This window comes from Astatotilapia calliptera, chromosome 4, assembly GCF_964374335.1.
Source record: "Astatotilapia calliptera chromosome 4, fAstCal68.1, whole genome shotgun sequence".
Lineage (NCBI taxonomy): Eukaryota > Metazoa > Chordata > Actinopteri > Cichliformes > Cichlidae > Astatotilapia > Astatotilapia calliptera.
Window position 1 is genome coordinate 35,098,902 of NC_137425.1, and position 27,881 is coordinate 35,126,782.

The 27,881-nt window shown below is 41.2% G+C and overlaps 4 protein-coding genes across 13 annotated transcripts; 3 read left to right on the forward strand and 1 right to left on the reverse strand.

Moving 5' to 3' along the window:
- Positions 1-207: 207 nt before the first annotated feature.
- On the forward strand, positions 208-13,552 carry LOC113034127 (uncharacterized). 5 transcript variants are annotated; one of them, XM_080300546.1, is made up of 5 exons: positions 240-363; positions 6,767-6,832; positions 7,114-7,219; positions 10,824-12,092; positions 12,418-13,552. In XM_080300546.1, exons 3-5 carry the CDS (start codon positions 7,202-7,204, stop codon positions 13,108-13,110), a joined length of 1,980 nt encoding a protein of 659 aa, XP_080156672.1. In that variant the 5' UTR covers positions 240-363; positions 6,767-6,832; positions 7,114-7,201; the 3' UTR covers positions 13,111-13,552. The 5 variants fall into 5 exon arrangements, 4 of the variants coding, with proteins under 4 accessions (XP_080156671.1, XP_080156674.1, XP_080156672.1 ...); XM_080300545.1 differs by lacking the exon at positions 6,767-6,832 and having other exon boundaries at positions 208-363; XM_080300548.1 differs by lacking the exon at positions 6,767-6,832 and having other exon boundaries at positions 208-363; positions 12,421-13,552.
- LOC113034128 (uncharacterized) lies at positions 3,327-5,290 on the reverse strand. Its single transcript, XM_026188472.2, has 4 exons — positions 4,640-5,290; positions 4,275-4,432; positions 4,052-4,184; positions 3,327-3,978 (listed from the first exon to the last, which is right to left on the reverse strand). The coding sequence occupies exons 1-4, from the start codon at positions 4,670-4,672 to the stop codon at positions 3,520-3,522; spliced, it is 783 nt and encodes a 260-aa protein (XP_026044257.2). The 5' UTR covers positions 4,673-5,290; the 3' UTR covers positions 3,327-3,519.
- Positions 13,553-14,441: 889 nt separating the features above from the next.
- LOC113034059 (uncharacterized) lies at positions 14,442-20,033 on the forward strand. Of its 6 annotated transcripts, none has more exons than XR_013908702.1 (6): positions 14,504-14,764; positions 14,855-16,137; positions 16,235-16,413; positions 16,509-16,699; positions 16,736-17,375; positions 17,471-20,033. XR_013908702.1 is itself a non-coding variant. In XM_080300549.1 (5 exons), the coding sequence occupies exons 1-5, from the start codon at positions 15,955-15,957 to the stop codon at positions 17,535-17,537; spliced, it is 879 nt and encodes a 292-aa protein (XP_080156675.1). In that variant the 5' UTR covers positions 15,890-15,954; the 3' UTR covers positions 17,538-20,033. The 6 variants fall into 6 exon arrangements, 1 of the variants encoding a protein (XP_080156675.1); XR_013908700.1 differs by lacking the exon at positions 14,504-14,764 and having other exon boundaries at positions 15,890-16,137; positions 16,509-16,602; positions 17,020-17,375; positions 17,471-19,537; positions 19,771-20,033; XR_013908704.1 differs by having other exon boundaries at positions 14,442-14,764; positions 16,235-16,602; positions 17,013-17,375.
- Positions 20,034-21,088: 1,055 nt separating this feature from the next.
- On the forward strand, positions 21,089-27,099 carry LOC145428405 (uncharacterized). Its single transcript, XM_080300550.1, has 2 exons — positions 21,089-21,376; positions 23,855-27,099. The coding sequence occupies exon 2, from the start codon at positions 23,880-23,882 to the stop codon at positions 25,608-25,610; it is 1,731 nt and encodes a 576-aa protein (XP_080156676.1). The 5' UTR covers positions 21,089-21,376; positions 23,855-23,879; the 3' UTR covers positions 25,611-27,099.
- The last annotated feature ends 782 nt before the right edge of the window (positions 27,100-27,881 follow it).

A 27,881-nucleotide genomic window follows, 5' to 3' on the forward strand; every position in this document is an offset into this window, starting at 1 on the left:
GTACATACAATCAATTTCAGACTCAACCAACAAAAAGCCTCTCAGAACAATATTTATATGTAGATTTTTTTCGCCTCCTCATATCATAATTTTTTTACTCCTGGTTCTGTATGTTCATGTTCTGTTCTTTTGTAAACTTCATCTGTTTGTATGTTGTATACTCATTGTGTTTCAATAAAGTTCGATTTAAAAAAAGGTACGTTCTAAAGGAAGCTTCAGACGTCACTGATCACGTGACTCCGGCCAAACGAATCAAGCCTCGACACGGTGCTTCTGAAGCAGCGCGTTGATCTTTCTGACACACGCACCGGAGCGTCAGCTTCAAGCGGACCATCACTACGTCTCACATCTAAAGGTGTCAAGGTAACTTTGAACTGAGTTCAGTCAATCTGGAGTTTTTCCAAGTTTTCTGTTGCTCTCTGTGAGAGAAGAGCGTTAAAGGCGGGGCTCTCCAGAGTCCAGCAAAACAGGAAACCACAGCTGGGTGTGTGTAAGTGTGCAAACCAATAGAATGCATCGTGGTGGGGGGGGGCATCACGGGCAAGAAAAAAATAAAAGAATCGGTCGTACCCATGCTTCCCCGACGTCATGCCAGCGCATATTGGGAAATTCGTAGGCACCGATCGGTTTTCTATCAGCCATTTGCTGGGAGTAAGGGCGCCCTCCGTTTGCGAGGTGCGCCTGCTGCTGGCGGCACAGGGAGGAGAGGGCGGGGCGGCGGGGAGTCTCTGGCTGGCTGGAGCGGCATCTAATAACCAACTCGCAAAACAAAATAAAAACAACAAACAGATATTATGATACAGACTTATAATCTGCACCCATGTTTTTTCTACATTCTATAAAGTGAGCGCGAGAGCCCTCGGTGCGCCTGCGCGCTGCTGAAGTCAAAGTAAACTTTATTGTCATCTCCGCTACAGACAGTCCAGCATATCCGGTTGTTCAGTGATGACGCGACGAATCCGACGAATCCTACTTCCGGGTCTAAACGCTCCTGTGTTCAATATGACACAATGCTGTGTTCCTGGTTGTTTTAACCAATCTGGCTCAAAACAACAGTCTAATCTGTCATTTTACCGGTTTCCTTGTGAAAAGAGAGAGAAGAGGAAGTGGCTGAAGTTGATAAGGTATGTTACAACTCGTAAGTGAATGAATAAATTTGTAAGATAAGAGCTAGTGGGCTCTTACTTTAGTTAGCTAATATAGCTAGTGATGAACAATTAAAACCCGCTACTAAAAGACAAACTGGCTTTTACGAGTAATTGTACTTATATAGACAATGGATTTTATTGTGTTTTTTTTAATACAAAGACGTTGTTGCATTTTTGAAGTCATTTTTATTTCTCCAAGCAAAGATTGAGAGCTAAGGGTCACTTCGCTATATATATGAACCTTAGTTAGCTTTCGATGCTCAGAGGAATAAAAATTACGTCCAAAAAGCGATGTCTATGTAAGAAAATACATTACAATCCCCAGCCTATGTGCCAGTTAATTACCAAAATAAAGACCTAACCAACAAATAGCTAGCAAAGGTTGCCAGTACTTATCTTTCTGGTAAGCTTAAAAGCAAATTAGTACAACGATGTGTAAGAAAAGCATCTGGACTTCTTTAAGCTTTAAGTTTCTTGAAGCTTCTCTCATCTGGATGAAAGAAGCTTCTCTCTATTATTTATCTCTATTTTTTTTTTTTTTTTGTATTAATCATAACTAATGGAGGGCTAGCGTATGATCTGAAATTTCTCTCTGTCTTTTTAAACACTTCCACAGACGTGAAAACTTCACCCCAAACTGCAACTCAAGAGTCTGCAGTTGGCACTTCCCTCAAGGAAAAGCTGCGGGGCCAACAAGATTTGCATGGAACGACGGGAAGTCTTTTCAGTTCCCAGATGACCACAACCCTGTTAGAAAAAAGAAGAAAAAAGAGCAGGTCCCGGCTATTGGTGAAAATCAGAGTGAAATATCAGATGAGCCACATCATTCCAACAATGCAGCTACACAGACAGATACTGCAAGTTCCACAAGTTCTTCCCAAAGTCTTCTGGTGCTAGAGATTCAGAATGACATGCTAAGAATAGAGAATGAAAAACTTAAAAAACAAGTAGAGAAGCAGAAGCAGACTTTCTCATTCAGTCAAATATCTGACAATCCTGAAAGGGTCCAGTACTATACTGGATTGCCCGATGCTGCTTCCGTCCTGTTTTTAGAAGCGCTTCTTTCCAGATTTGATCTTAAATATCATTCTGATTGGACTGTCCAAATGATGCCCCTAATTGACCAGTTATTTCTAACCCTGATCAAGCTTAAACTTAATTTTGGTCATGAAGACCTTTCAATAAGGTTTAACTGCAGCAGAGGCACAGTAATGTTTTTACAACAATTGTTAGTGCACTGTATGACATTTTGTATGTTGGCATGCTGGAAAACAACATTCCCTCGAGAGCCAAGAATCAAACATCGCTGCCAGATTGCTTCCAACCATTTCCTAACTGCAGGATTGTGCTTGACTGCACGGAAGTTTCTGTTTGTAACACAGAGAGACTTGACACACAAAGTCATTTGTACAGCCAGTACAAAGGACGGACCACACTAAAGGCTCTAATTGGTGTGGCTCCTAATGGTGTAATAACCTTTGTAAGCAACTTGTACGGTGGAAGTGCCTCAGATAAGGCCATAACAGCTGACTGTGGAGTACTGCAACATCTACAACCAGGTGACATGGTCATTGCAGATAAGGGCTTCACAATTCGGGACATCCTACCAGAAGGGGTCTCACTGAACATTCCGTCCTTCCTCACCAACGGACAATTCACACAGGAGGAAGTGAACAACAACAGGAAGATTTCCTGTGCAAGAATACATGTAGAGCGTTCCATTCAAAGACTGAAAGTTTTCTCAATTTTGCATCACATCCCATATCAGTTAAAAAAAAATATTAATAAGATCTTGAAAGCATGTGTGTGTCTTACAAATTTACAAACACCCATTCTCCGTGAAATTGAATAAATTATACCTGTGAGAGTTCAGAGGTAAAAGTACATTGTGTCATTTTCTAACTACTTGTGGACCAGAAAACACAACTGTTGAATAAGTTTACTTTTATTATTTATAACTCCTAAGTGGATTGTTTTGTGTGTATACTCAGGATGTTACAACATAAAAACAACTTAGTTGCATAGTTTCAAATTGAGAATGGTCTCATTTGTGATTCGTATAATGTTTTACTCTGTTTTTATCAATGGCTTGTTACATTTTTCATTCCATTCCAGCTTCCTGATTACTGCCTAGTTTTCTTGCTATGCATTTTCAATTAAAATGAAGAATACCAGATACATGTGTTACTCTTTATTTTCAGGAACAGTTTGTCCAAAACATTTTATTTTTTCAAATCAAAAATTAATATAATTTAAGAATTTATCTGAATATATTTACAAAGTTACAATGACAAAAAATGTACAATTTCCAAATAGTTTTAAAATTAACTATAAACATTTGGACTGATAAATTACTCATGCTGATATGAATTCAAAGCTGCGATAAAATATGGGGTAAAAAAACTTCCCGGTAGAACGTTTCCAACGCTTCAATGTTAACAGCCCAAGTTTGTTCTCTATCCACATGCAAGATGAAAAAGTCACATGGAGTCCAAACAATAAAGTGACAGCTTTTCGCCCCTGTGAGATAGAGGTTGCCCTGGATCTGATGCCAGTAGTTGTGATTCTTTTTTAATACCAGGGAACCACTTGCCTCATCCAGCTGTAGGAAAAAGTCCTTACTTTCTGCAGCTTCCAATACAGTTTTGGCTCTGGCTGACCATGGGCATTTCACCTCAATGATGCACTCATTAGAGACAGTCCCATCTGGAGAACCACCAAGCAGGCCACTGTTAGATAAAAACAGTCCCCTCTCCTTGATAGCTGCACCAGTACAGTCAGTGTACAACTGCTTGGCCTTTGGCTCATGAAGGATCCCCCAATCACATGCCTTTGGGGATGAAAATACAACTTAGTCATAAAGGAATTCTTAGATGCACAGACCCTTTTTACTAACAACTTACTTTAGATCCTTCTGTCAGGTTGTACTGTCCAAGCAGAGTCTTAAATAAGGAAGGGGGGTATGAGCGCCGCTGGACTGCACTCAGGACCAAACCGAAGTTGCTGGCTGTGATTCTCTTCTTGCGATATGCTGACCTTTTATAAAGAAACACAAATTAAGAGACACAGTTAACTAAAATTTCCTACTTAACACTTAACAGAATTAATTTCAAAGCACTTTCTTACCACAATGCATTCTTCGTTTGCCCAACTGTTGCTTCCTCAATCTGTTTCTTCTCTTCGTCAGACACAGCCAGTGATGCCAAGAGATAACGAGCCTTGTCTTCTGCTTGGGGAAATCCCAGGTTCCTCAGCACTTCATCAAATGTCTTGGCTGGTTTAGCCTAGATTTAAAGCAAAAGGATTTTAAAGGTTTTAATGGAACCAAGAAATTTTGACCACAGAATAGACAAAGTCAGGTACAGAGTATATAAAATACATGTAAAAAATAAAGTGGGGACAGTGGAAGCAAACAGTCTGCTGTATGTAATTTACAAGAGTTTACATACATGTACAATTTATACCACATGTTAAAGTAAATATCAAAGTACCTGAGAGCATTCAGGACTCAAAATCCAACCCATCCCAGTAAAACGTTGCAATTTCGATAGGGATGCCACTGCCCATTCCTTGTCCTCCTGGGAGACAGGTCTTTCGATTCCAGCTGAAAAAAAAAAAGCTTTTAGTAATCTGAATAAATAATAATTTTAGCATATAAAACACAATGCTTTTTAAAAAGTTAAGAAAATAATTATTATAATTAATTCAAAGGGCAAATTTTAAATAAATAACTGACCTTGTGTTGTTGAGGGTGTCATCACAGACACTCTATTGGCAGTAATTTCTTCTGCTTTGCATGATTTTACCCTCTTCCACACACATTCCACGTCAGTGCGAGACACATTCTTCTCCACCCAAATCAACAATGCCGCCATATGATGGCACTTATCATTGCCAATCGGGCACTCACAGGAGCTGAACCTGACTGACTGACCCTCAACATGCACCTACATTGAAAGAAAGTTAATGCTTACCCTAATGATGTTCCTTCCTTCCTGATGTTGTAAACCTGCTCAACATTTGGCAATAAAACCCTTTCTGATTCTGATTCTAAACATTCTAACAAACACTTGCAGCGCTGCTCTGTGTACTGGTACCAGGTTAACTAGGCTAATATAACTGGTACTAGGCTAACATTACTAACTCTCCAAAACCTCCATGTTATGTAGATTTTCATCTTCGTTTTCATCTCCTTCTTGAGGAGCACTTAGACCCGGAAATACCTGCAACGTCATCCGTGACGTCTGACTGAACAACCGGATAGAGACGAGACGACGAGGCTGCAGTTACAGCGGTGCAAGTAAACAAACAATAAATATAAGAAGAGTAAGAAAATAAATCTACACTTTAGGACTCGGGGTAAAGGATCAATAACAATTTAAATTATAATTTACAGTTTGATGATTTAAAGTCTCACACAACCCGTCAAAAGGGGCGGGGCCGGCTGCTTCCAAGTAGAGCACATTTCATTTATAATGTTGTAAATCCAAGCCCATCATGGATTCACGATCTGAATCCTGGGTTGTGTGAAATCCCAGAAATCAACCTTAGACAAAGTGAATCTGTGAACTAAGGTGTAGGTCTGTTAGGTTAATTGTGCTGATCCTCGGGTTGGGGGATTTGTGTTTGTACTGGAGCGCAAAATTCAAACCAATGGAAGATGGACAACAAAAGTTCAAAGCCACCAGGTGCTCAGTTTATGTATTTATTTTTGGCCTGCATCAGTAAGAAATGCCAAATTATATACACAAAGTTACAGGAATCACCACTCCTGTTATTCATGATGATTTCAGTAACATCACATAATAACATGTAACATCCTGTAAGCACAGTCTGCCTGTGTCTTTTCTCTGCAAATGAACATTTTCAGCCAATATAGGTAATACATCAACATGGCTGCCGTGGCTAAGTTAGGAATATTTATAATGTCATTTCAAAACTTGCATATGATCTGCAATTTGTAGCAGATCTACTGACTGTCACAGCAGCTGGAGCAGTCTCAAATGCAGGTCAGTCCACTGCTGCCCCCTGTGGCCAAGTGCCATAGCTACTGCTGGATGAACTCGTGACACATCTGCACCTGTTTCTATGAACACATTGAGTCTGAGTGGCTGCACTTACACTGGTGCATTCAAACATATTGAAAGATGGCAGCAATGTGGATTGTCAAGACTCAAACCAACCGTTGAGCAAAGACAGCAGGATCACTTGTTTCTGTTTGTTATACAGCCAGATTTACTCGTGACACACATGTGCAGCTGCTTTATCACCTATTCTGAATTTGTTTCAAGCACAATACATTTGTTACACATGTTGGGATATTGTGTTTGTTTTAAATGTTATATACCTGTGTGGTATGTGACTTGTGTTGCCATGACGCCAGGTCTCTCTTGGAAATGAGATTTTTAATCTCAATGAGATTTTTTTTTACCTGGATAAATAAAGGACTAATTTGTAACTTTCAGTGTTTTCCGGTCTTCCAAAAGAAAAAAAACCTTCAACTACATGACATGCAGTTGTGTATTTGTTTTCACCTTATCATACACTTGAAGTTTTACAAATCCCCACTTCTTTAGTGAATATCATTTCAGTCTCAGACAACCTCGTTTCTCTTACAGAGGTTGAATGCACCTTCTGCGGATGGCGGTACCACACAGTGTGCGTGGACTTCCCCTGCACAGAAGGCAACTACAAATGCTGTGAATGCTAAATAAAGAGAAACAAATGATCCCTGTTGTCTTTGCTTGATGATTGGTTTGAGTCTTGACAATCCACATTGCTGGCGTTGCATCTTTCAAAGCCAGCAATGGCAGGTATCAGTGCTCAAACCTTTTGTGTTTGTTTCCAACAAGTTGCCCACCTCGGGAAACAAAAATGTGTTCTTTTACTTGTCAGATGAACATATGAGACACTTTGACTCTTCAGTGCAGTGTGGAGCCTAACAAAGATCTGTTTTGTGTCCCAGCTGATCAGCAGGAGGAGGAGAGTCTGACGGAGCAGCAGAGGAACATTTTCAGCTACTTGGACTCAGCTCAGCCACTACAGAGGAAACAATGAGCTCAACACAGAAGGTGACAGACAGAGCAGGACCATATGACCAAAGATATTTATCACCATATACATCTGAACATTTGCCATAACGATGTAGCTGACGATAGAATTGACAGCAGACAAAATACTTTACAGCTGCACAACTTTATTAAAAACCCATCAATGTATTTTCACTGAAACAAGCAGCTGTTGTTTATGTGCATTAAAGTTATATAAAAATGTAACAGTGCAAATGCAAATTCCTCGCTGACAGTTTAACCAAAAGGCGTTTCCAGTGGAAACTGGCCGACACATCCTGAGCATAACCATGTATAATATCCACTAAACTTCAGAAGAGGTTATACAGTCGTGGCCAAAAGGTTTGAGAATTGCATAAATATTGGAACCTGGAGAAGTTGCTGCTTAAGTTTTTATAATAGCATTTTGCCTGCACTCCAGAATGTTATGAGGAGTGATCAGATGAACTGCATCGTCCTTCTTTGCCATGAAAACGAACTTAATCCCCAAAAAGCCTTACCACTGCATTTCATTGCTGTCATCAAAGGACCTGCTGAGACCATTTCAGTGATCGTCTTCTTAACTCAGGTGAGAATGTTGGCGAGCACGAGGCTGGAGATCATCATGGCTGTATCCCGATTCAGGTTCTGCAGCTTTAAAGTCCTCAAGGGCCGCGTACTCAAAGGCCGCTAAGGCCGAAGTGCGAGGCTCGTAGGCTCGTGAAATGGGACGTCTAGCCTCCGTCGCGCTGCCCAGGTTGCCTAGCAACCATGATACTAACAGCTGGAAACGTTTCATACAGCTTTGTTTGACAGAAATGAAGGAGAACATATTTAGTTCATTTGTTTCTACATGAGCTCTGTGTGATTTGATGAGTATCTGAGGCTGAGACCACAGGACTGTGAAACATGATTGTTGGGCTTCATTTCTGTGCTGAACAGTCGTTTAAGATTAGCTGTAAATAACAATTAGCTGATGTTGTTCATGAGACTAAAGTCATCTCACTGTGGTAATGTAAATATAATATGGCCAATATTATAGTTATTATATTAATCACTTCACTCACAGACAAGTATCTGTGACAGTGTGTATACAGATGTATCATATAAGAGACAAATATTGTTCATTTAATATGTTGTCATTACTAAATTTGGCTCAATGCTTACATATATGTGTAAAAGCAAATGTAGGAGCTGTGATAACTGTGTCTGATAGAATGAAGAGTCGACTGATATATGAAATATTCCTTTATTGGGTGAGAAAATCAGACCATGTCATAACTGCTGTAAGTCACACAGAATAGATATCAGAGCCTTAAACAGGCTGACGTCTGCTAAATGGGTCAAACTGGGCAGAAAGTCTACAAACACATAACATCCTTATAGAATATGATGTAACACTATAGATCAACTTAGCTCAGAATATATAAAGCATATAAACAGTTACAGCAACATGATGCAACAAACACAGCAGCTACTGATCCAAAATACTCAAAGCTTCATAGAACTGAAACCAACATTTATTTTAGCTCCATTCTGCTGCTGATACAGACTTTAGGTTTCTGAACATTAAACTTGTTGCTGCCTTTCATAGTGTGTAGCTTGAAGGCCCTGAGTACTCTGAGTACTTTCTCCCACACTGGAAACACTGGGATGATCACATTATTTGAACATTACCTAATAAGACTGATTCAGCACAGACAGTTATGTTAAACTTTCCTAGCAGTCCTTCACAAACAGGGAACAGTCTGTCTATTCTCTCCATCTGTCAGCTGCTGCTGGCTCTTCCTCCTCCTCTTCCTCACACACTGCTGAGTTTGTCCTGGTGGATCATCAGGGCTGCAAAGCCTCACAGATGATGTGCAGCAGTGGGTCCCTCAGTCTGTCCTCACTCTGGACACTTGCAGTCGTCACACATGGACATCAAATGTGTGATAAGCTGCAGGATTCAAACACAAGTGTAACTTATAAACACATGTTCATACTTTTATTCCACAATCAGAGAGAAAGAAACAGAGAGAGAGTGCAGGACAGACAGACAGGTGACAGTCTCAGGTATACACACTGCTACACAACAGCACCAGAGAAGCAGGATTTAGTGTTTGTGTTATTACGAAACAAGAAGAGTTCCAGATGGTGCAGTGGACACATGTGTGACTGCTGTGATTAAAGCATCTTTCTTTCAGCTTAACGAGTGAACCGTCAGCTCGTTCAAACACACGTTAAAGTCCGTTTGGCTCGACACCACCGAACAGAGGCAGCAATATAACACAGCTAACATTAACAGTGCAGTGGATCCTGCTTGTGCCGTGATGTTCAGGACTGCAAACCGAGCAGCATCACTGACTTTCAGCTTGTTGTGTTTGTGGATATATGACTGACTTTAATTATCCACAAAATCATCACAATCTCTGTCAGATTAAGGTCGACTATTGAACGGCGTATATTTTAAAGGCTTTAAAACCAAGTTAACGCTGAAAGTACAAACATCACTAATGTCACATAACTCTGCCGACAAGGCATAGCTATGGCTATGAAATGCTCTTTGTGTATCACTTCTTCATTATGAAAGATGTCATTAATGCACTAGTAATGTCTCATCTGGAGTATTGTTCAATCATTTGGTCAGCAGCTAATAAGACAGATCTTAACAGACTTCAGTTAGTCCAGAATAAGGCGTCCAGATTAGTGTGAAGATGTTCATACTATACTAATATTGATCAAATGCATAATAACCTTTCTTGGCTTCCTGTACAGGCTAAAATATTCTATGGCTTACTTGTAGTTCTAAAGAAAGCAATTCTGTTAAACACACCACATTTATTCTGCTCAGCTGCAGTATCCAGATGAAATACATCATCATATTACACAGTTTTCAACAAGCTGCAATTTAGTAAATGCTCGAGTTAAAAGTAACGTTTTGTAAAACTGTTACATTTAGAGCAACTTTTAAGTGGAATAAGTTGCCTTAAAAAATTAGAGAATTATTCAAAACTTCAATGAGCACTTAAAAGCCGATTTACAGAGCTTTTAGTTGTTGTAAATATTGTAAGACATGATTTGTTTTTGAAATTTGTGTAATGTGCCTCAATGTTATTGATATTATTATTATTGATTGCTTATATTTGAACAATTGTGAAACCTCACTGTGGATGTAAGAGTGCAATTATGTGGATATCTTGAATCCACTTTATTGTGTAATATTTTATGTGAGTATTTGACGGAAGACGAGCAACATCTGTTGTGGAAGCTAACGGGGTTCCTTTAGAATAAACAAACAGGATTTATTATCACTGAATAATTCTGTATAAATCTATACAAATTATAGAAATATGTAATAGGAACCAACAAAATAATCTAAATTATAAAATAATGTGTGTGTGTGTGTGTGTGTGTGTGTGTGTGTGTGTGCATGATTTTAGTGTTTGAACAGTCATGAATTATCTTTAACAGCAGGTTGGATGTAATGTGTTAGAACTACCAGCAGGTGGGGATAAGAGACCTTTAAGGTGTTTGGTGCCACGCTCCACCTCCAGGTTTAAAACTAGTGTTAATGGAGTTTGAAGGCTGAGTTTGTTCCACGACTGCATTTCACTCACTGCCTCTGTTTGTATCTCTGTCACTGCAGGACCAACATGGAGCCAGAAGTCAGCGCTCTCAGGAGGCCGACAAACCTCACAGAAGAAAGGGAGAGAAAAAACACACCTGTGACGAGTGTGGGATGGAGTTTACTCTGAAGGCTTCACTAAAACAGCATCAGGTCATCCACACTGGAGAGAGACCGTTCAGCTGTGAACAGTGTGGAAAGTCTTTTTCCTGGATGCGTTGCCTAAAAACACACCAACTCATCCACAGTGGAGTTAAAGCGTACAGCTGTGATCAGTGTGGCAGAGCTTTTACTCACAGTAGCAACTTACAGAGGCATCTAGTTACCCACTCTGGAATTAAGGCATACAGCTGTGATCAGTGTGGCAGAGCTTTTACTCGCAGTAGCCACTTACAGAGGCATCTAGTTACCCACTCTGGAATTAAGGCATACAGCTGTGATCAGTGTGGCAGAGCTTTTACTCGCAGTAGCCACTTACAGAGGCATCTAGTTACCCACTCTGGAATTAAGGCATACAGCTGTGATCAGTGTGGCAGAGCTTTTACTCACAGTAGCAGCTTACAGAGTCATCTAGTTACCCACTCTGGAATTAAGGCATACAGCTGTGATCAGTGTGGCAGAGCTTTTACTCACAGTAGCAGCTTACAGAGTCATCTAGTTACCCACTCTGGAATTAAGCCATACAGCTGTGATCAGTGTGGCAGAGCTTTTACTCGCAGTAGCCACTTACAGAGTCATCTAGTTACCCACTCTGGAATTAAGGCATACACCTGTGACGAGTGTGGGATGGAGTTTACTCTGAAGGCTTCACTAAAACATCATCAGGTCATCCACACTGGAGAGAGACCGTTCAGCTGTAACATGTGTGGAAAGTCTTTTTCCTTGAAGCGTTCCCTAAAAAGACACCAACTCATCCACAGTGGAGTTAAAGCGTACAGCTGTGATCAGTGTGGCAGAGCTTTTACTCGCAGTAGCAGCTTACAGAAGCATCTAGTTACCCACTCTGGAATTAAGGCATACAGCTGTGACATCTGTGGAAAAACTTTCAGCCAAAGAGGGCACCGAAATGAACATCTACGCATTCACACCAGACATGATGTGTACTGCTGTGAACAGTGTGGCAAATACTTTACAACAGACGCACAGTTACAACAACACATGTTTACCCACACTGAGGAGAGACCTTATCAATGTGACCTGTGTGAGAAGACTTTTAAATCTCCACGTCACCTGAGACGACACCAACAGATCCACACCAGAAAGAGACTCTACAAGTGCAGTTACTGTGAGGTATGTATTTATATTGTTATCTTGTCATTTTAGCCTGACTGTTTGGAACAACTCTGCTCATTAAACTGTGTTAGCATGTTAGCAATTCTACTGCATGGAAAAGCAGCTCTGAGTGATTATTCAGATTTTCCTTTCAGTTATGATTTTAGTATTACTGTAGTATTATGGTGGTAGTATTGTAGTTATTGCAGCCCAGTAAACTGAGTGTGTTAACTGAAACAGTCAAATGTAGTTGGACGTCTGCAGAGATGCTCTTTATTTCAGGCGACGTTCAGGATACAAATGTTGAAGGACTGACTTACACTGTCTTTGTGTCTTTGTTTAGAAGCAGAGCGACACAGATGGATCCAGTTCTCAACCCTGTCATCACCGTGGTGGTGGGAAAGACTTTCTTTGTGACCTCTGTGGAAAAATCTTCAGTCAGCAAAATACCCTAAAAGTACATCAACGTAGACACACTGGAGACAAACTGAAATACTGCAAAGAATGTGGGAGAAGCTTCCCCACATCAGGTGGATTAAAAACACATGAACTGATTCACAGTGGGGTTAAAAAGCACCTCTGTGATCAGTGTGGGTCATCCTTCACCACTGAAGGTGAACTTAAAAGACACAAACGAGTCCACACAGGAGAGAAACCACACAAGTGCAGACACTGTGAGAGAAGCTTCTCACATTCACATGGTCGTAACAGGCATGAACGTACGCACATGGAAGGAAACTACAGCTGTGACCAGTGTGACAAGAGCTTCAGGAATCTCAGTTCATACTCTGCACACAAACGATCCCACGTTACTAATAAACTGTTTCACTGTTACCAATGTGCCCAAACATTCACCTCATTGTCTGCTCTGTGCAAACATCAGCGCGATCACTCAGGGCTGAAATCACTCCCATCACTGGATCACAGTGAATCTGAAGACACAGAAAGATCCTCTGGTTTCTGTGTCGGACTCAAAAAGCTTGAGATCAGGCTCCACAGAGTTCAGATAGAATCATTTAAACTTGTGTTGAACTGAACTGGTTGCTGGGCTGAACTTCTACATAATACAGATCTACATGGGATCTTCTTTTCTGTTGTTTTACTGAGTCAGTTTTGTCCTTTTTTCTCTGTCCTGGTTTTGCTCGTCTGTAAATGATTGAAACTCAGTCAAATAGTTCATTGTTCTCCAGCAAAACGTTTTGGAAACTCATGTTTAACCTTTGAAACTCTGACATGTTTTAGCACACAAGGCTTCATCGGGGAGTTCACTCATGATTGGACCATGAGAACAAAGGATTTTAGTTCTTTCAAAGAGAGTCTTGGAGATGTTTGATGTTTCTGTTTTTCTGAAACCACCTGAAAGAAAAACTATTTTTCTTGCTTTATGTAGTGTGGAAGTTTTTAATGTTTCTTCATCTGTGATGTTCTTGAATGTGTTCACGTGAAGATGGTACAAATAAACTGTCCTTTCAGCTTTAGCTCCTAATTTATTCATTATTTATGGATGTAGCACAGCAGCCGTCTCTTGATTAACACATGGAGGGCTCGGGATCTGATGGTGTCGTCTCCCTAATTTGCCCACTCAGTAAATCTCACTCATGGCCAAGAAATTGAAATAAACCTTGTTTCCCTGCTGGATAGTGATCCACTGTAACTCTGCTCCTCCTTCCTGTTTAGGATTTCTGTGGCTGAAGTAAAATTCCCTCTTTTACCAACCCGTTCTCACTCCCGACGCGTAAAATAATGACGATTTGTCACGTCCCTTAACTTCTCATGCTGACGCCTAAGGTACCCTTCCACGTTTTTATGTGACGCTGTGGGTTGTCAATTCATTCCAATATGAACGTGCTCGCGGCGATCAGAGATGCTTCGAGCAGAGGCTCCAGCCATCCATTTACTCCAATAATAACCCCGTCACGGCGAAACATGACGCCGTGAAGCACAATCTAACTGGAGACCCGGGGACCCTCTCCGCGAACGGGTTTTTCTCCCTAATTTAATGCTTTCTTTTAATGACATCGTTAACATTTCTCAACAAAAACACGTGAAAGTATCACTGATAATTCAACAATAAAATGGCTTCATGTTGTGGCCATCACACAGTGTTTTCCAAACTGATTCACGATCTGAAAGTGCGCAGATTTAACGTACATAATCCTTTGTTAGGTTTATTATTTTCATTTCACACGTAAAACACATTTATAGATTCATTCACCACTCCTGTTAGTTTTGGATGCGCTCGGCTCCAGCCAATCAGACGCAACCTGTGTAAGCAAAGGCTGACGGGAGAACGGAGAGACCCATTTATAAGAATAAGAAAATGAGGCGGAACTGATTGATTCTAATGCAGGTATGTAAAAAATACATATATTTAACATAATACCTTGATGTGTGTTTCAAAGTTTGTTTTTTCATAAACGCTTCAAACAAACAGAGGTAAACGTTATGTTATTTGAATTTTTGTTTAAAGTTTATGTCAAATTAAGTTGGTTAACTTAAGATGTTTGATAATCTTTGCTTTAATCATGGACTGTATTTTAGGTGTTCCCTTTTTTCCTTGTTAATTGCGTAGAATGATGCACGGAGTGAACCTCAGCCAAGACCAGTGCGCTGGAAAACACGTGACAGACAGGGAGCTTTTATTCCTCAAAGACCATCAACCAGTCGAAGTACTAGTTGCATGCCACGTGGTCAGTGTTCACACAACCATTGATTTTATCTCACAACTTGTTTTCACCGAAGAATTTCAGTAAGTAAATATTCTTCATCCCCCCCCCCAGTGTCCAGAGAGCAGCATCAATGTCCACGTGAAGAACCTGGTTATGTTGCCAGTGTCAACCCAACAAAAGGTACTTTACCTTCTTGTATATGTTGTGATTTCTGTTTACTTTTATATTTGTTGTTATAGTTGAGTTATGCAGGGCTTTTGTGCAGTCCTAAGAAACATACTGCCCAGAGTGTTTTTCACTTTGTGGAAGAGTTTCTTCCTTTCTTTATTTTTTTTCTGTTAGTGTGTGGAACTGAGGTGCTTCGTCAGGAGCTCCTTCAGTTGTTGGAGGATGGAGAAGAGGACGCAGCCATGACTTGTGAGACGTCGTCTGAGTCAGCTGCTACTCACTGGGCGATCAGAAATATGGTGTCCTCGCAAAAGTGGAAAGAGGCCAGGCCTTGTCTTATAGACAATATGTTAGCTACTCTGGATCCACAGTCACACCGTGTGTGTCAGTGTGGCAAACAAGTAGTTGTGAGGTGTCTGGACTGCCTGTCTCTTCCATTCCTTTGTGCTGACTGTGATATTGCAGTTCACACACGCTTTGTCCTGCACAACAGAGAGGCAGTAACAGGAGGGTTTTTGCAGCCTTCATCAGAGTTTCACAAGCCAATAGGTACAGTTTTTAAGTCTTATGCATTTCTTGCTATGTATGAGTATGAGTGGGTGCTGTTATTGTATATTTATTGTGTATCAGTTAATTTCTAATTCTTTTTATATATATTGTGTGTTTTAATGTTAGTTCGGCTGTTGCCTGTGCAAAGGCCAGACTGTGTGTGACTGCCCAGCAGGTAACGTTGAGGTTTCACCCGGCGCAATTGTGGCTCTTGTAACCATAAATGGTAAGTTGCCCTTTTGTCACACACTACATACACAATAGATGTGTTTGGAGGTTTTATTGCAAATTGTGCATTGCTATCTTTGTTTTAATTACCCTCGGCCCGCAGTATATGTGGGCACCTGTCAAAGGTCATTTGGATTTACCAGACCGCTTTGAAAACAACATGAAAAAAATGAATGCTTTGAGCCATGACTGAATTTATCCTTATCCTTTCTAAAGGCCATTATAACCTTGCACTGCCAGTGGTGAGCTGCACCAGCTGTGGCCTAATGTGGTCCCCCTCAGTTAAGGACATCCTGGGTAGTGGATATTGGCCTGGCACCTTAAATTTCTGCACCCTGTTTTCAATGGATGCCTTTCAGTCTTTCTATGACATTAAGAAGGCTGCACCAGGGATGTCACTTAAGGCATTTGTCAAAATGCTGGATGAACGAACAGCCCATTTTGGAAGGGTGAGTTTCTAAATTTGCCAAGTTTAAGGAAATTGTGCAAATCAATGTTTATGCTGACTGTCCTTGAATATTCTGTTGTATGTCCTCTATGTAAAAGAATGGCCGAATATCAGCTGATGCCTTCAGTAAAAGTTTCTTGGAGTGGAGTGCTGTAAAGTTTGAGGTGGACAGGATGTGCAAGGAGCCATGCTTTAGCTGCCCTGCCTGCACTCCACACATGCTTGCCGTCTCAGTTGATGGAAACCGCAAGCTTTATCGCTTTCAGTCTAATGCAAGGTACGTTATGCATTGTGGACATAAGTCAAATATGGATTTGTAGAAAAATGTATTTTAATGTTTCTTTTCAAACAACTGTCACTGTGTTCGTTCAGCACTTCAGAGCAGGGGAACTTTGAAGGTGTCTTCATTGAAAAAGATGAGGAAGTTGCTGAGTTTGTGAAATACATCCAGAGACACACAAATCATGTAAGATACACATATATATATTAGTGCTGTTAATCTTGTTAAAATGACGTTAATGCCGTAACCATATACACTTACGTGTGTGTGTGTGTGTGTGTGTGTGTGTGTGTGTGTGTGTGTGTGTGTGTGTGTGTAGACATATATGGATGGGTCGATATTTTTTTTTATTTTTCTCTTGGTGTTGTCGTAATACTATTTACTTTACTTTATCTTAATGTGTACTTAATTTTGTCACCATGTGTATTTAAAAAAAACAACATGATTTTTATTTTGTGTTATCAGTGCTGTCCTGGGGAGATCTGAGGTCTTGTGTGACTCGAGGCTAATTCAGCTAATTGTTATGCATTTGTTTTAAAAAGTTTGTCCCTGATAGGGCTTCATCATGTCATGTCTTTTATGTTAAAATCTTTGAGTGTATAGGTCCCGGGGAAAGGGTTGTGCGGATCTTCATCTTGGACTGCAGCAAAGGAGTCGTCCAAAAAGTCCACTGGGAAGTTGGATGAGGAGGGCATGGAAATAGCTGTTTGTCGCCACGGAGTCCTCTTAGCTGCATTGAACATGTTTCGAGGGGAGATCTTTGCTTACCCCCTTTTTCTCCAGAGGAAGTTGGCAGCTAGCGTCCCAGGACATATTACGTTCCTTTGCTCCGATGTGGCCTGTAAATATTTCCCCTATTTAACCAAGGTGGCTCAGCAGTGCCCTGAGCTGAGGAACCTCTTGTCAATGCTTCCTCTTCTCTCCGTCATGCATGCAAAGCTCACACTTGGAAATGCGAGGTATACTGCAGCTTGTAGTTTTGGATTAGTTTGAGACATTTTGTTATAAGGTTGAATGAATTCAGCAGTCATGTATTGTGACCTCCTTTCTATAGATCAAATGGGGAGGTGCGTTTCAGGATGGGGCCGGTTCAACAGTTGGAGAAGAGGTGGAACAAGTAAACAGTTTCCTGTCTAGGGCGGCCATCACAACGAAGTACATGTCTAAAGCAGGTGTGTGTCCGTGTCTGAGATTCCACTCAGTCTCCTGCTCATTAATTCTAATTTGTATACTAACTGAAATGCAGGGCGAACAGACATGCTGACCCTCCTGGCTTTGGGGTGGAACAAAAGGAAAGTGGAACAACTGGGCCGCACTTTGAGCCAGTGATATCTAAAGGTCATTTTTTCAACACCCATTTTAATGTGTGTGGTAATGGGGGGAAAACACCAGTACTCTTTTAATGTCAATATGAATGACATTTATGAATGCATTCTTAGATCATAAGGATCCTTAGAGAACAAGTGGAGCCTGAATGCGAGCAGAAATGAGCTGGGTGTGGATGACGACACACTGCAGCAATGGGCTGAAGGTGAGTCTCAATATAATAAGAGATAAGAGATAAGATAAGATAAGATAGAACTTTATTAATCCCTCGGGTGGGTTCCTCTGGGAAATTCGACTTCCAAAAAAAGCACAGCACCGACCAAAGTTACAGTTACAGAACTGTTATATATATATATATATATACACACACACACACACACACACACACACACACACACACACACACACACACACACATATAAATACAGAGACAAATATAAATAAAATATACAAAGGGGATAAATAGAATAAATAGGAATAAAAAATAAAAATACAAGTGAATTGCACATTTCAAGTATTGATTCTATTGCACTGTTGACTATTTACAAAAAGTATTGCACAAGGTATTGTACAGTGAGGTGCAGAGGCACTACAGCTTAGTTGTTCCCCCCTCCTTTGTCCTCCTGTTTCCCCTCCCTCTCCCCTCCAGAGAGGAGTTAAACAGTCTGATGGCGTGTGGGACAAAGGATGTATAACTCATGTATAACAATAGGACCCACCATGGCCTCATTAAAGAACTTAGAGTTAAGATCTTTCTGACAGTGTCAACAAACAATGAAAAATAAGCCTTGGAAAAGCAAATTTATGGCAGAGTTGTTGCGTTTCATCAAATTGGATAGAACCTGGGTTGAAATAATGTCGTACTAGTTGGTTTTATAAACCTGAACACCAACATACTTGTTATCTCATGATTATCATGAGATAGCAGCACATGAAGGCTCCAGATGTCTTATAATGAATGTCATCAAGTCAGTGATTACAGAGTCCAGTGTAGTTTGGTGACTGTTACTCATCCTGTGCTCTGATTAATATTCCTCTCACTTAGAAAGTGATCAAACTGATGGCAGCCTTGGAGCGTTGCAGGCACGAATAGAGGAGCTTGTCGTCATCATCAGAGTGCGAACACAAAGTCTTTACAGACAAAATGGTGTCCCAGTTTCTTTGAAACGGACGGTTTGATGCTGAGTTTGTACAGCTTGTGCAGCTACTTTGTAAACAGAATAAAATCAGATCCAGGTTTGTTTGAGCTGGATGTGATTTGTTCCAGCAAACAAATTGATGAGTGTAGATTAAAATGTAACTATATACATTATGTGAAGGTGTGAATTTTTTATGCTTATTTACAGATAGCAACAAGAGGCGACACAGAATTCGCAAGGTCATCTTAGTTGAGAAGAAACGCTTGGCGGCTGCTGTTGACGACTACAACAAGCTCGCTGAACCAACAAAGCAAATCGTATCCAGTGATGCCCTCATGCAGAGCGACGTTTGGCCCTGGCAGAGCACAAGTGAACGTAAGCTCTTGATTTCTAAATATCCTTTTTAAACAAACTCCCAGTATCTGAGCAGTAGTTGAATGTTTTGTTCTTGAATCATAATATGCTGCTATGTTTTCCCATCTGATGTTGTTAAACTGTAGCTGCTGCTGACCTCCGGACAAAGAGAAAGGTCTTTGAGAAGGTGATGGCTGTGAGGCGCCTGAGAGAGGAGGAGATGATGCTCTGCAGGGAGATGCAGCATCACTGGACAGTGTTGCGAATGCGTTCTGTGGTGTTGGGGACAATCTCCTCAGACTGTAAGCACTTTATTTATTTATTAATTTTTTGATGAATCGATTGAAAATAAGAGCAGATGCTAAAGTCTTACTGGATCTTTTACCTATATCTAGATTGCTAGCTAACACTGCCTTCTCCCTTTTAAAAAAATGTTTAATTACAGCATCCTAATTCCTTGTGTTTATGAGGTGATGTTTTTTTGTTTGTTTGTTTTTTTTACTTTTCTCATTTATTTGTTTTGTTCTTTTTACAGCCTCCTTTGTTGGCATGTCGGAGGATGCACAGAAGGGACTCTGTAGCCTGGTTTTAAAAAAACAAAGTGAACTGAAAGCTGAAATGCTCAAAGTAAAGGACGTGTACAAGAGAATCCTCAGCCACCAACCACTCCTGGAAATGGACTCGGAGGAGGAGGAGGACATTCCAGACGATGCCACTGAGAGTGATTTGAGCACTTCTGATGAAGACTGATTGTGTCATCATTGATGTTTTGTTTGGTAAAATAAAAAGTTAATCACATCTCTGTTCAATGTGATTTTTCAACAGACATTTTACATTTTGAGAAGAAAAATGGAATTCCCTTGGTGCAGTTGTTTACCCTGAATCATTATTTCCCATCTAATTTAATGACTAGTGTACATGTTCAGATACGATAACATAATTTAATTTATGGGATGCTTTCTGGGCTGCTCAAATTATCACAAAATTTAAAAGCACCAGGCAGCACACTCACAAGTAAATTTTTTGTTCAGTGTTTTGTCGAAGAAATCAACAAGTACAATAGATGTTTGCTGTAGTGGTGTGTTTGTTAAGAAGCATGCCAGCACACTGGTGAACTGACAGTCCCAGAATGCACCCGAGCCAGTGACTCGCCCCAGAGCAAATGAAATTGCTTATCTAGAAAGACAACCGTGATCAAAGAAGAAGTAAAAGAGTAGGAAACAAATGGTAAGGGAAGGTACTGTGGGGTAGGAAAGAAAGGCCAGAGCTGTGCAAAATGACCTCCAGCAGGCCACAAATGTGCACGTCTGCTCAAACGGTCAGAAATGGACTCCATGAGGGTGGTATGAGGGCCCGACGTCCACAGGTGGGGTTGTGCTTACAGCCCAACACCGTGCCGGATGTTTGGCATTTGCCAGACAACACAAAGATTGGCAACTTTGCCACTGGCGCCCTGTGCTCCTCACAGATGAAAGCAGGTTCACACTGAGCACTTGTGACAGTCTGGAGACGCCGTGGAGAACCTTCTGCTTCCTGCAACATCCTCCAGCATGAGTTTGGCAGTGGGTCAGTTTTGGTGTGGGGTGGCATTTCTTTGGGGAGCTGCACAGCCCTCCATGTGTTCGGCAGAGGTAGCCTGACTGCCATTAGGTACTGAGATGAGATCCTCAGACCCCTTGTGAGACCATATGCTGGTGCGGTTGGCCCCGGGTTCCTCCTAATGCAAGACAATCCTAGACCTCATGTGGCTGGAGTGTGTCAGCAGTTCCTGCAAGACGAAGGCATTGATGCTGTGGACTGGCCCGCCCATTCCCCAGAACTGAATCCATTTGAGGACATCTGGGACATCACGTCTCGCTCCATCCACCAACTGCACCACAAAATGTCCAGGAGTGGGCAGATGCTTTAGTCCTGGAGTCTGGGAGGAGATCCATCAGGAGAGCATCTGCCACTTCATCAGGAGCATGCCCAGGTGTTGTAGGGAGGTCATACAGGCATGTGGAGGCCACACAGACTAGTGAGCCTCATTTTGACATGTTTTGAGGACATTACATAAAACCAGATTAATGATTCTGTATTGCATTGATCAAGGAACCAACCCAATAGGAGCTAAAGGAATCCTCTTGACATTACTTCACTCAGTAAGTTTATACTATGTTTAATGTGCATTTTCTTCATCAGTTTAGAACATAACATGTTAGCGCTCCCTGGTCCTTTTTGGAGACAGATCCTGAGACAGCAGGCAGCTATGGAGAACTCGTGTCAGCTGTGGTAATTAAGGAATACTTTGATTTAATATTGATTACATGACAACTATCCTCTGGCACATATTCCTGGATATATACAATGACATAAGTAAACTCCCATTTTAGAATCATTGCCTTCTTTGATCTGACTTATTGCCTCAGACTTTGGCCCCGTGTCCCCAAAACTACAGAGAATCCATGACACTGGGTAAGAGGCCTTGATCATGTTATAAGTGAGAGAGTTTGGTGTAACAGTGGTTGAACATGCCAAATCAATCCACAACATACTGCCATTCCCCAGCTGTAACCTGCATATGCATCTAACCAAAATCCAGTACCACAGCCACATGATAGACGTACAGATGAGGTTAAAGGGCTGTCTCATTTTGCCAGATAGCTTCATCCCAAAAAAGATCAACATTCTTCAAAAACAAAAGTTTGTGAATATTTGCTTTTTTGCCAGGCCTAAACCAACCTGTTAAACTTATCAAATTATTGTCATAGATACGAACCTATTGATTGAAACAGAATAATCCATTGAAGCCTCCATCATCATCCACGATCACTGTTACTGTTCAGATTATTTTATCTCTGTTTTCCTCTAGAATGTTTTGAAAATCAGCATTTGATCAACAGACTTTTTAAAAGTTTATTTTGATCCTATTGTTTACGTGTGTAATTGCATTTTTATTGAAATTATGACAGGAAAACCCTCAATCAAATTGTATCTTTGATATCTAATAATAATATTAACCATAATGTTACATATGTAATATGTACACAATAATATTGTGCAAACAAACAAGAAAAATAGCAAAAAATGTCAATTTTTTTAATACCCTGTATATAAAAACCACATATGACCACAACTCCAAATGTGCAATTGTCACTGCATCTAAACATGACATATTACAAAAAGGTAGAAACATATAATATACAATATGTTCTGAAGCTGGTACTGGTGCAGTTAACTTTGCTTTAGGCTCCCATACACAGTAGGTGTTACTTACTATACGTGCAGTAATATGTTATAATAAGCAAGTCACTTCTATATTTATGAGCATGTAGACAATAATGTTGGCTGATATGTAAAACTATGAGATGTCGAGTGCAGGGAAGATATTATTGATCGATCAGATTCATGAATATGTTAGGTACTTAAGCCACAATTAGAGAGTGAAACAGAGACACTGGTTGAAATGTATAGTAAATATTTTATTTTGAACTTTTATGCTGAACTACAAGCTGTGAACTGTGCGATCTCTGCGGCCTGTGGTGCCTGGTTTACTGTGTGTAAAACTGCGCAGGTTCCCATGTGTCATCCCACACTTTGCCACTGTCAGGAGAAAAACATAACAAACAACAACCACACACAAAATAGGACAATTTAGGTTGTGACATATGACAATTTTTTAGGATGAAATATCTTCTATATTCATGTCATGCTTTATACACCTTCATTGTAATATAAATTAATCAAATCAAGTCAGAGAGTATTAATATATGAAGCAGACGTCAAGCAGGACCACAGCAGCAGCCACGATCCATCGGAACCTGCTGGATGAGAGAGCACAGAAACTCCAGGGAAGAAGTTTAGTTAGTAACATGCATGAACTGCATTACTGAGACATGTATGTTTACAGATGGTGGTGAGGAAGAGGGGGAGAGTTTTCAGTAAAAGGAGACGTGACTGCATCTTCAACCAATACTGAGCCTGCATAACCCTGAAAGAGACAGAGAGAGAGGGGGGGGACACTAACCCCCAGCAGTCTGGTCCTATTACAGCATAACTAAGGGCTGAGCTGAACCAGCCCTAACTATAAGCTCTATAAAGAAGTAAAGTCTTATGCCTACTCTTAAAAGTGTTGACCATGTCCACCTCCAAAACTCATAATGAGCATGATGTCAGGAGGACTTTAAAGAACGTAAACATCAGGAAGGCAGCATGACCAGGTCGTATCAGGTGGTCTGTTCTTATTTAATTTCCTATTTGGAGCGAAATCCTGACTCAGTGGCTGAATTAGTGAAGATTCATCAAATACAAAAGCTTATGGATAGTCAGTCAGGCACAGTTCAAATCTGGGAAGTCCAAAGACGCAAACAAATCTGCACAACAGCAGGCTAAATTACTTACATTTACAACTCTCCTGTCTACTATCTCTTCATATTTGAAAATCTTCTGTGTACGGTGTTTTCGGCATTCTGAAAAATAACAAATGAAATATTTACATGAGTTCTGTAAAACTGGAAAAAATGCAAAAATTAAGAAAAAGAAATCTTAACAAACTTAACGAACCTGTCATGTGTTTCGTACATTTACAATACCATAACGTCTAACCTTTCCTTGTCCTTTTTTTGTTTGGGACATCCGAGGTGTACACCGTAGAAATTGAGGGAGATGCAGGATGTGGAGATGGAGAGGAGGATGCAGGAGGAAGCAGAGATGGAGAGGAGGATGCAGGAGGAAGCAGAGATGGAGAGGAGGATGCAGGAGGAAGCAGAGTTGGAGAGGAGGATGCAGGAGGAAGCAGAGATGAAGAGGAGGATGCAGGAGGAAGCAGAGATGGAGAGGAGGATGCAGGAGGAAGCAGAGATGAAGAGGAGGATGCAGGAGGAAGCAGAGATGGAGAGGAGGATGCAGGAGGAAGCAGAGACAGAGAGGAATATGCAGGAGGAAGCAGAGATGAAGAGGAGGATGCAGGAGGAAGCAGAGATGGAGAGGAGGATGCAGGAGGAAGCAGAGATGGAGAGGAGGATGCAGGAGGAAGCAGAGATGAAGAGGAGGATGCAGGAGGAAGCAGAGATGGAGAGGAATATGCAGGAGGAAGCAGAGATGAAGAGGAGGATGCAGGAGGAAGCAGAGATGGAGAGGAGGATGCAGGAGGAAGCAGAGATGGAGAGGAGGATGCAGGAGGAAGCAGAGATGAAGAGGAGGATGCAGGAGGAAGCAGAGATGAAGAGGAGGATGCAGGAGGAAGCAGAGATGGAGAGGAGGATGCAGGAGGAAGCAGAGATGGAGAGGAGGATGCAGGAGGAAGCAGAGATGGAGAGGAGGATGCAGGAGGAAGCAGAGACAGAGAGGAGGATGCCGGAGGAAGCAGAGATGGAGAGGAGGATGCAGGAGGAAGCAGAGATGGAGAGGAGGATGCAGGAGGAAGCAGAGATGGAGAGGAGGATGCAGGAGGAAGCAGAGATGGAGAGGAGGATGCAGGAGGAAGCAGAGACAGAGAGGAGGATGCCGGAGGAAGCAGAGATGGAGAGGAGGATGCAGGAGGAAGCAGAGATGAAGAGGAGGATGCAGGAGGAAGCAGAGATGGAGAGGAGGATGCAGGAGGAAGCAGAGATGGAGAGGAGGATGCAGGAGGAAGCAGAGACAGAGAGGAGGATGCCGGAGGAAGCAGAGATGGAGAGGAGGATGCAGGAGGAAGCAGAGATGGAGAGGAGGATGCAGGAGGAAGCAGAGATGGAGAGGAGGATGCAGGAGGAAGCAGAGACAGAGAGGAGGATGCAGGAGGAAGCAGAGATGGAGAGGAGGATGCAGGAGGAAGCAGAGATGGAGAGGAGGATGCAGGAGGAAGCAGAGACAGAGAGGAGGATGCCGGAGGAAGCAGAGATGGAGAGGAGGATGCAGGAGGAAGCAGAGACAGAGAGGAGGATGCAGGAGGAAGCAGAGATGGAGAGGAGGATGCAGGAGGAAGCAGAGATGGAGAGGAGGATGCAGGAGGAAGCAGAGATGGAGAGGAGGATGCAGGAGGAAGCAGAGACAGAGAGGAGGATGCAGGAGGAAGCAGAGACAGAGAGGAATATGCAGGAAGAAGCAGAGATGGAGAGGAGGATGCAGGAGGAAGCAGAGATGGAGAGGAGGATGCAGGAGGAAGCAGAGACAGAGAGGAATATGCAGGAAGAAGCAGAGATGGAGAGGAGGATGCAGGAGGAAGCAGAGATGGAGAGGAGGATGCAGGAGGAAGCAGAGATGGAGAGGAGGATGCAGGAGGAAGCAGAGATGGAGAGGAGGATACAGGAGGAAGCAGAGCTGGAGAGGAGGATGCAGGAGGAAGCAGAGATGAAGAGGAGGATGCAGGAGGCTGACAGAGGGAAGATGTTGGTTCAGGCTCTAAATGAAGAATAAATTCCTGGTTTAGAGCCTCTGGGTCTGGGACTGGTCCAGCATCGACACTGTCAGCAGAGGATGGTCCAGCTGCTGGTGTAGAACGTTTAGCAGGAGGTGAAGCTTGTAATTCTGAAAAATTTTAAATATTAAACATTCATTAAAATGGGTTGAAAAAATGTACAGTACACATAAACACATAATAAGTAGTGATTTGCATGTTTTCAGTTAAGTTTTACTAAAGATACAACTGGTAAATATTGGCATCAAATAAGTCATCTCACACACTCACTGACCCAAATCATTCAGTACAAGTGCCCTCGGGGGTAGTGTGACATCTGTAGTGCTTTTCTACATTGTACATTAAAAAATTAATGAGTGTGACTATAAATCCAGATAGATAATGACTTTTTCCTCTGATGACACTACTTTCCTGACTTTGTAGTGCATAACATTTGACACTTCAAGCTAGTACTGTGACTTAGGAGTTTTGTACAATGGTGATGCTAACTACCTCAGGGAGGTAATCAGGTGACCTCTTAAGAAGTATATAAGTTATTTAAGAATCTTGGTGTTCATATTGGTAACATTATATAACATTTGTTATACTAGAAAGTCTCGAAGAGAATTATCAGGTCTGGTTTTTGTGAAGATTTTTAAAATTACATTTGTATATACATGAGTGTGAAAGACCATACTATACACACACACACATACAAAATTGTTCAGGTGGGTAACACCAGAGGTTCAGTATGGCTAGCTTTGGTGATGTGACCGACACATGGGGAGGTAATAAGGCAGATATAACACTATTTTCATGTTAGCAACAGGACATGTAGGACAGCTGTCACCTCACAGCAAGAAGGTTACTGGTCTGAAACTTGGCTGAATAATAGAATAGAACAGAACAGAATAGAGTAGAGTAGAATAGAATAGCTGGTGACTGTTAACTATCCTCATCCTCACCATCTTGTTTGTCTCTATGTACCCCGTGATGATCTGCCTACTTATCTAGGGTGTACCATGAGTATCACCCAAAGACAGCTAGGATAGGCTACCTGATAAGGACACCTGGTTACAGATAATGGACAAAGCACATCTTACTTCTCAGAAGGTGTTCATAAAGCTTCCTCATCTTCATGAGGATGTCACGTGCAGCACCTTCCGCTGGTTCGATCTGAGTGATCACGTCCCCTACTATACGGCCCTTACGGTCAAACTGTCCAAGAAACAGAATTGGCTGGTAGCCCAGGGCGTGTAGCTTTGAAACCTGCAAGAACAACAAAGAAAAACATGCAGCCAGTCTTTCATGTAAGCAAACGGATGTATAACAAACCTTTAAGTTTCACATCTTTGTTGTTTTATTGTTGTCGATAGTTAAAAAGTATTTATGGTGACCAAACCTGTAAATGTATGATAAAATCCATCTTGAAATGTTTTGTCTCTCAGTTAATAGCCGATTAAATTAAAAATCAGAAGTAGCTTAAATAAAAATAGTTTTTAACAAGTTTTTTCTAGTTGGATGTCTTTAGTGTGATGATGTTATTCTGATGTGAATAACTTTTTTATTTATGCTCTTTTATAAATTAATATTTTATGTGTATATACATGTCTTGTTAGTTTCTTACTTCATGATATACAAGAAAACATTGACAACTGTGATTAATAAAGAATTGTCTAGCAGACCAACCACTTATTAGATCAGAACTTTTAAACTTACTGACAACTGGGCTGAATTAACCACCCTGCTCGCATTTCTGTTTTTTTTAACAGAGGCAGCCCAGTTACTGTTTTTAAACTGTTCTTGTTTCTTTTTCAATCCCTCCTTTAGGTTCAGGCTGCCCAGGCATCCACTGCATGTCTTCCTGTTGCAGGTGTTTGGGGCCTGACAGGAAGGGCATGGTTTGGTTTTTGGCTTTGTCATTTCTGCAAATGAAAATGGAACATGTAGGGATTATTTCAGGTCTGTTTTGGTGAAACGATTACAAAAATAATTTATGACCAAAGAAATAACTTATATTACGAGGCAGTATTACACCATATTTAGAAAAAAAATCAATTACGAGATTAAAGTCGTTAATATTGAGTTAATTACGTGAATAGGGTTAAAAAAAAACCTGAATTGATTACAGAAAAGATACATTGCTAAAATAGAGCAGTACTAACATTAGCTGGGTGGCCAAGCAAGTGTCTTACACATGAGAATACATCACAAAAAAAATTAAATAAACTTTTGCAGAAGTAGTTCTCTTGGTACACAGACTGCTCTGTGAAAACATTTCAAGTTTAATA

Excerpts from the sequence above, each read along its gene's own strand:
- LOC113034128 (XM_026188472.2), bottom strand. The coding sequence starts at position 4,672 with ATGGGTTGGATTTTGAGTCCTGAATGCTCTCAG. Across the intron at positions 4,433-4,639 it reads TGAGTCCTGAATGCTCTCAG|GCTAAACCAGCCAAGACATT; the intron begins GTACTTTGATAT and ends CTTTAAATCTAG. Across the intron at positions 3,979-4,051 it reads ACCTGACAGAAGGATCTAAA|GCATGTGATTGGGGGATCCT; the intron begins GTAAGTTGTTAG and ends TCATCCCCAAAG.
- LOC113034127 (XM_080300545.1), top strand. Across the intron at positions 12,093-12,417 it reads ACAAGTGCAGTTACTGTGAG|AAGCAGAGCGACACAGATGG; the intron begins GTATGTATTTAT and ends GTCTTTGTTTAG.
- LOC113034059 (XM_080300549.1), top strand. The coding sequence starts at position 15,955 with ATGTGGTCCCCCTCAGTTAAGGACATCCTGGGTAGTGGATATTGGCCT. Across the intron at positions 16,414-16,508 it reads CGCTTTCAGTCTAATGCAAG|CACTTCAGAGCAGGGGAACT; the intron begins GTACGTTATGCA and ends GTGTTCGTTCAG. Across the intron at positions 17,376-17,470 it reads CTCACACTTGGAAATGCGAG|ATCAAATGGGGAGGTGCGTT; the intron begins GTATACTGCAGC and ends TCCTTTCTATAG.
- LOC145428405 (XM_080300550.1), top strand. The coding sequence starts at position 23,880 with ATGCAGGATGTGGAGATGGAGAGGAGGATGCAGGAGGAAGCAGAGATG.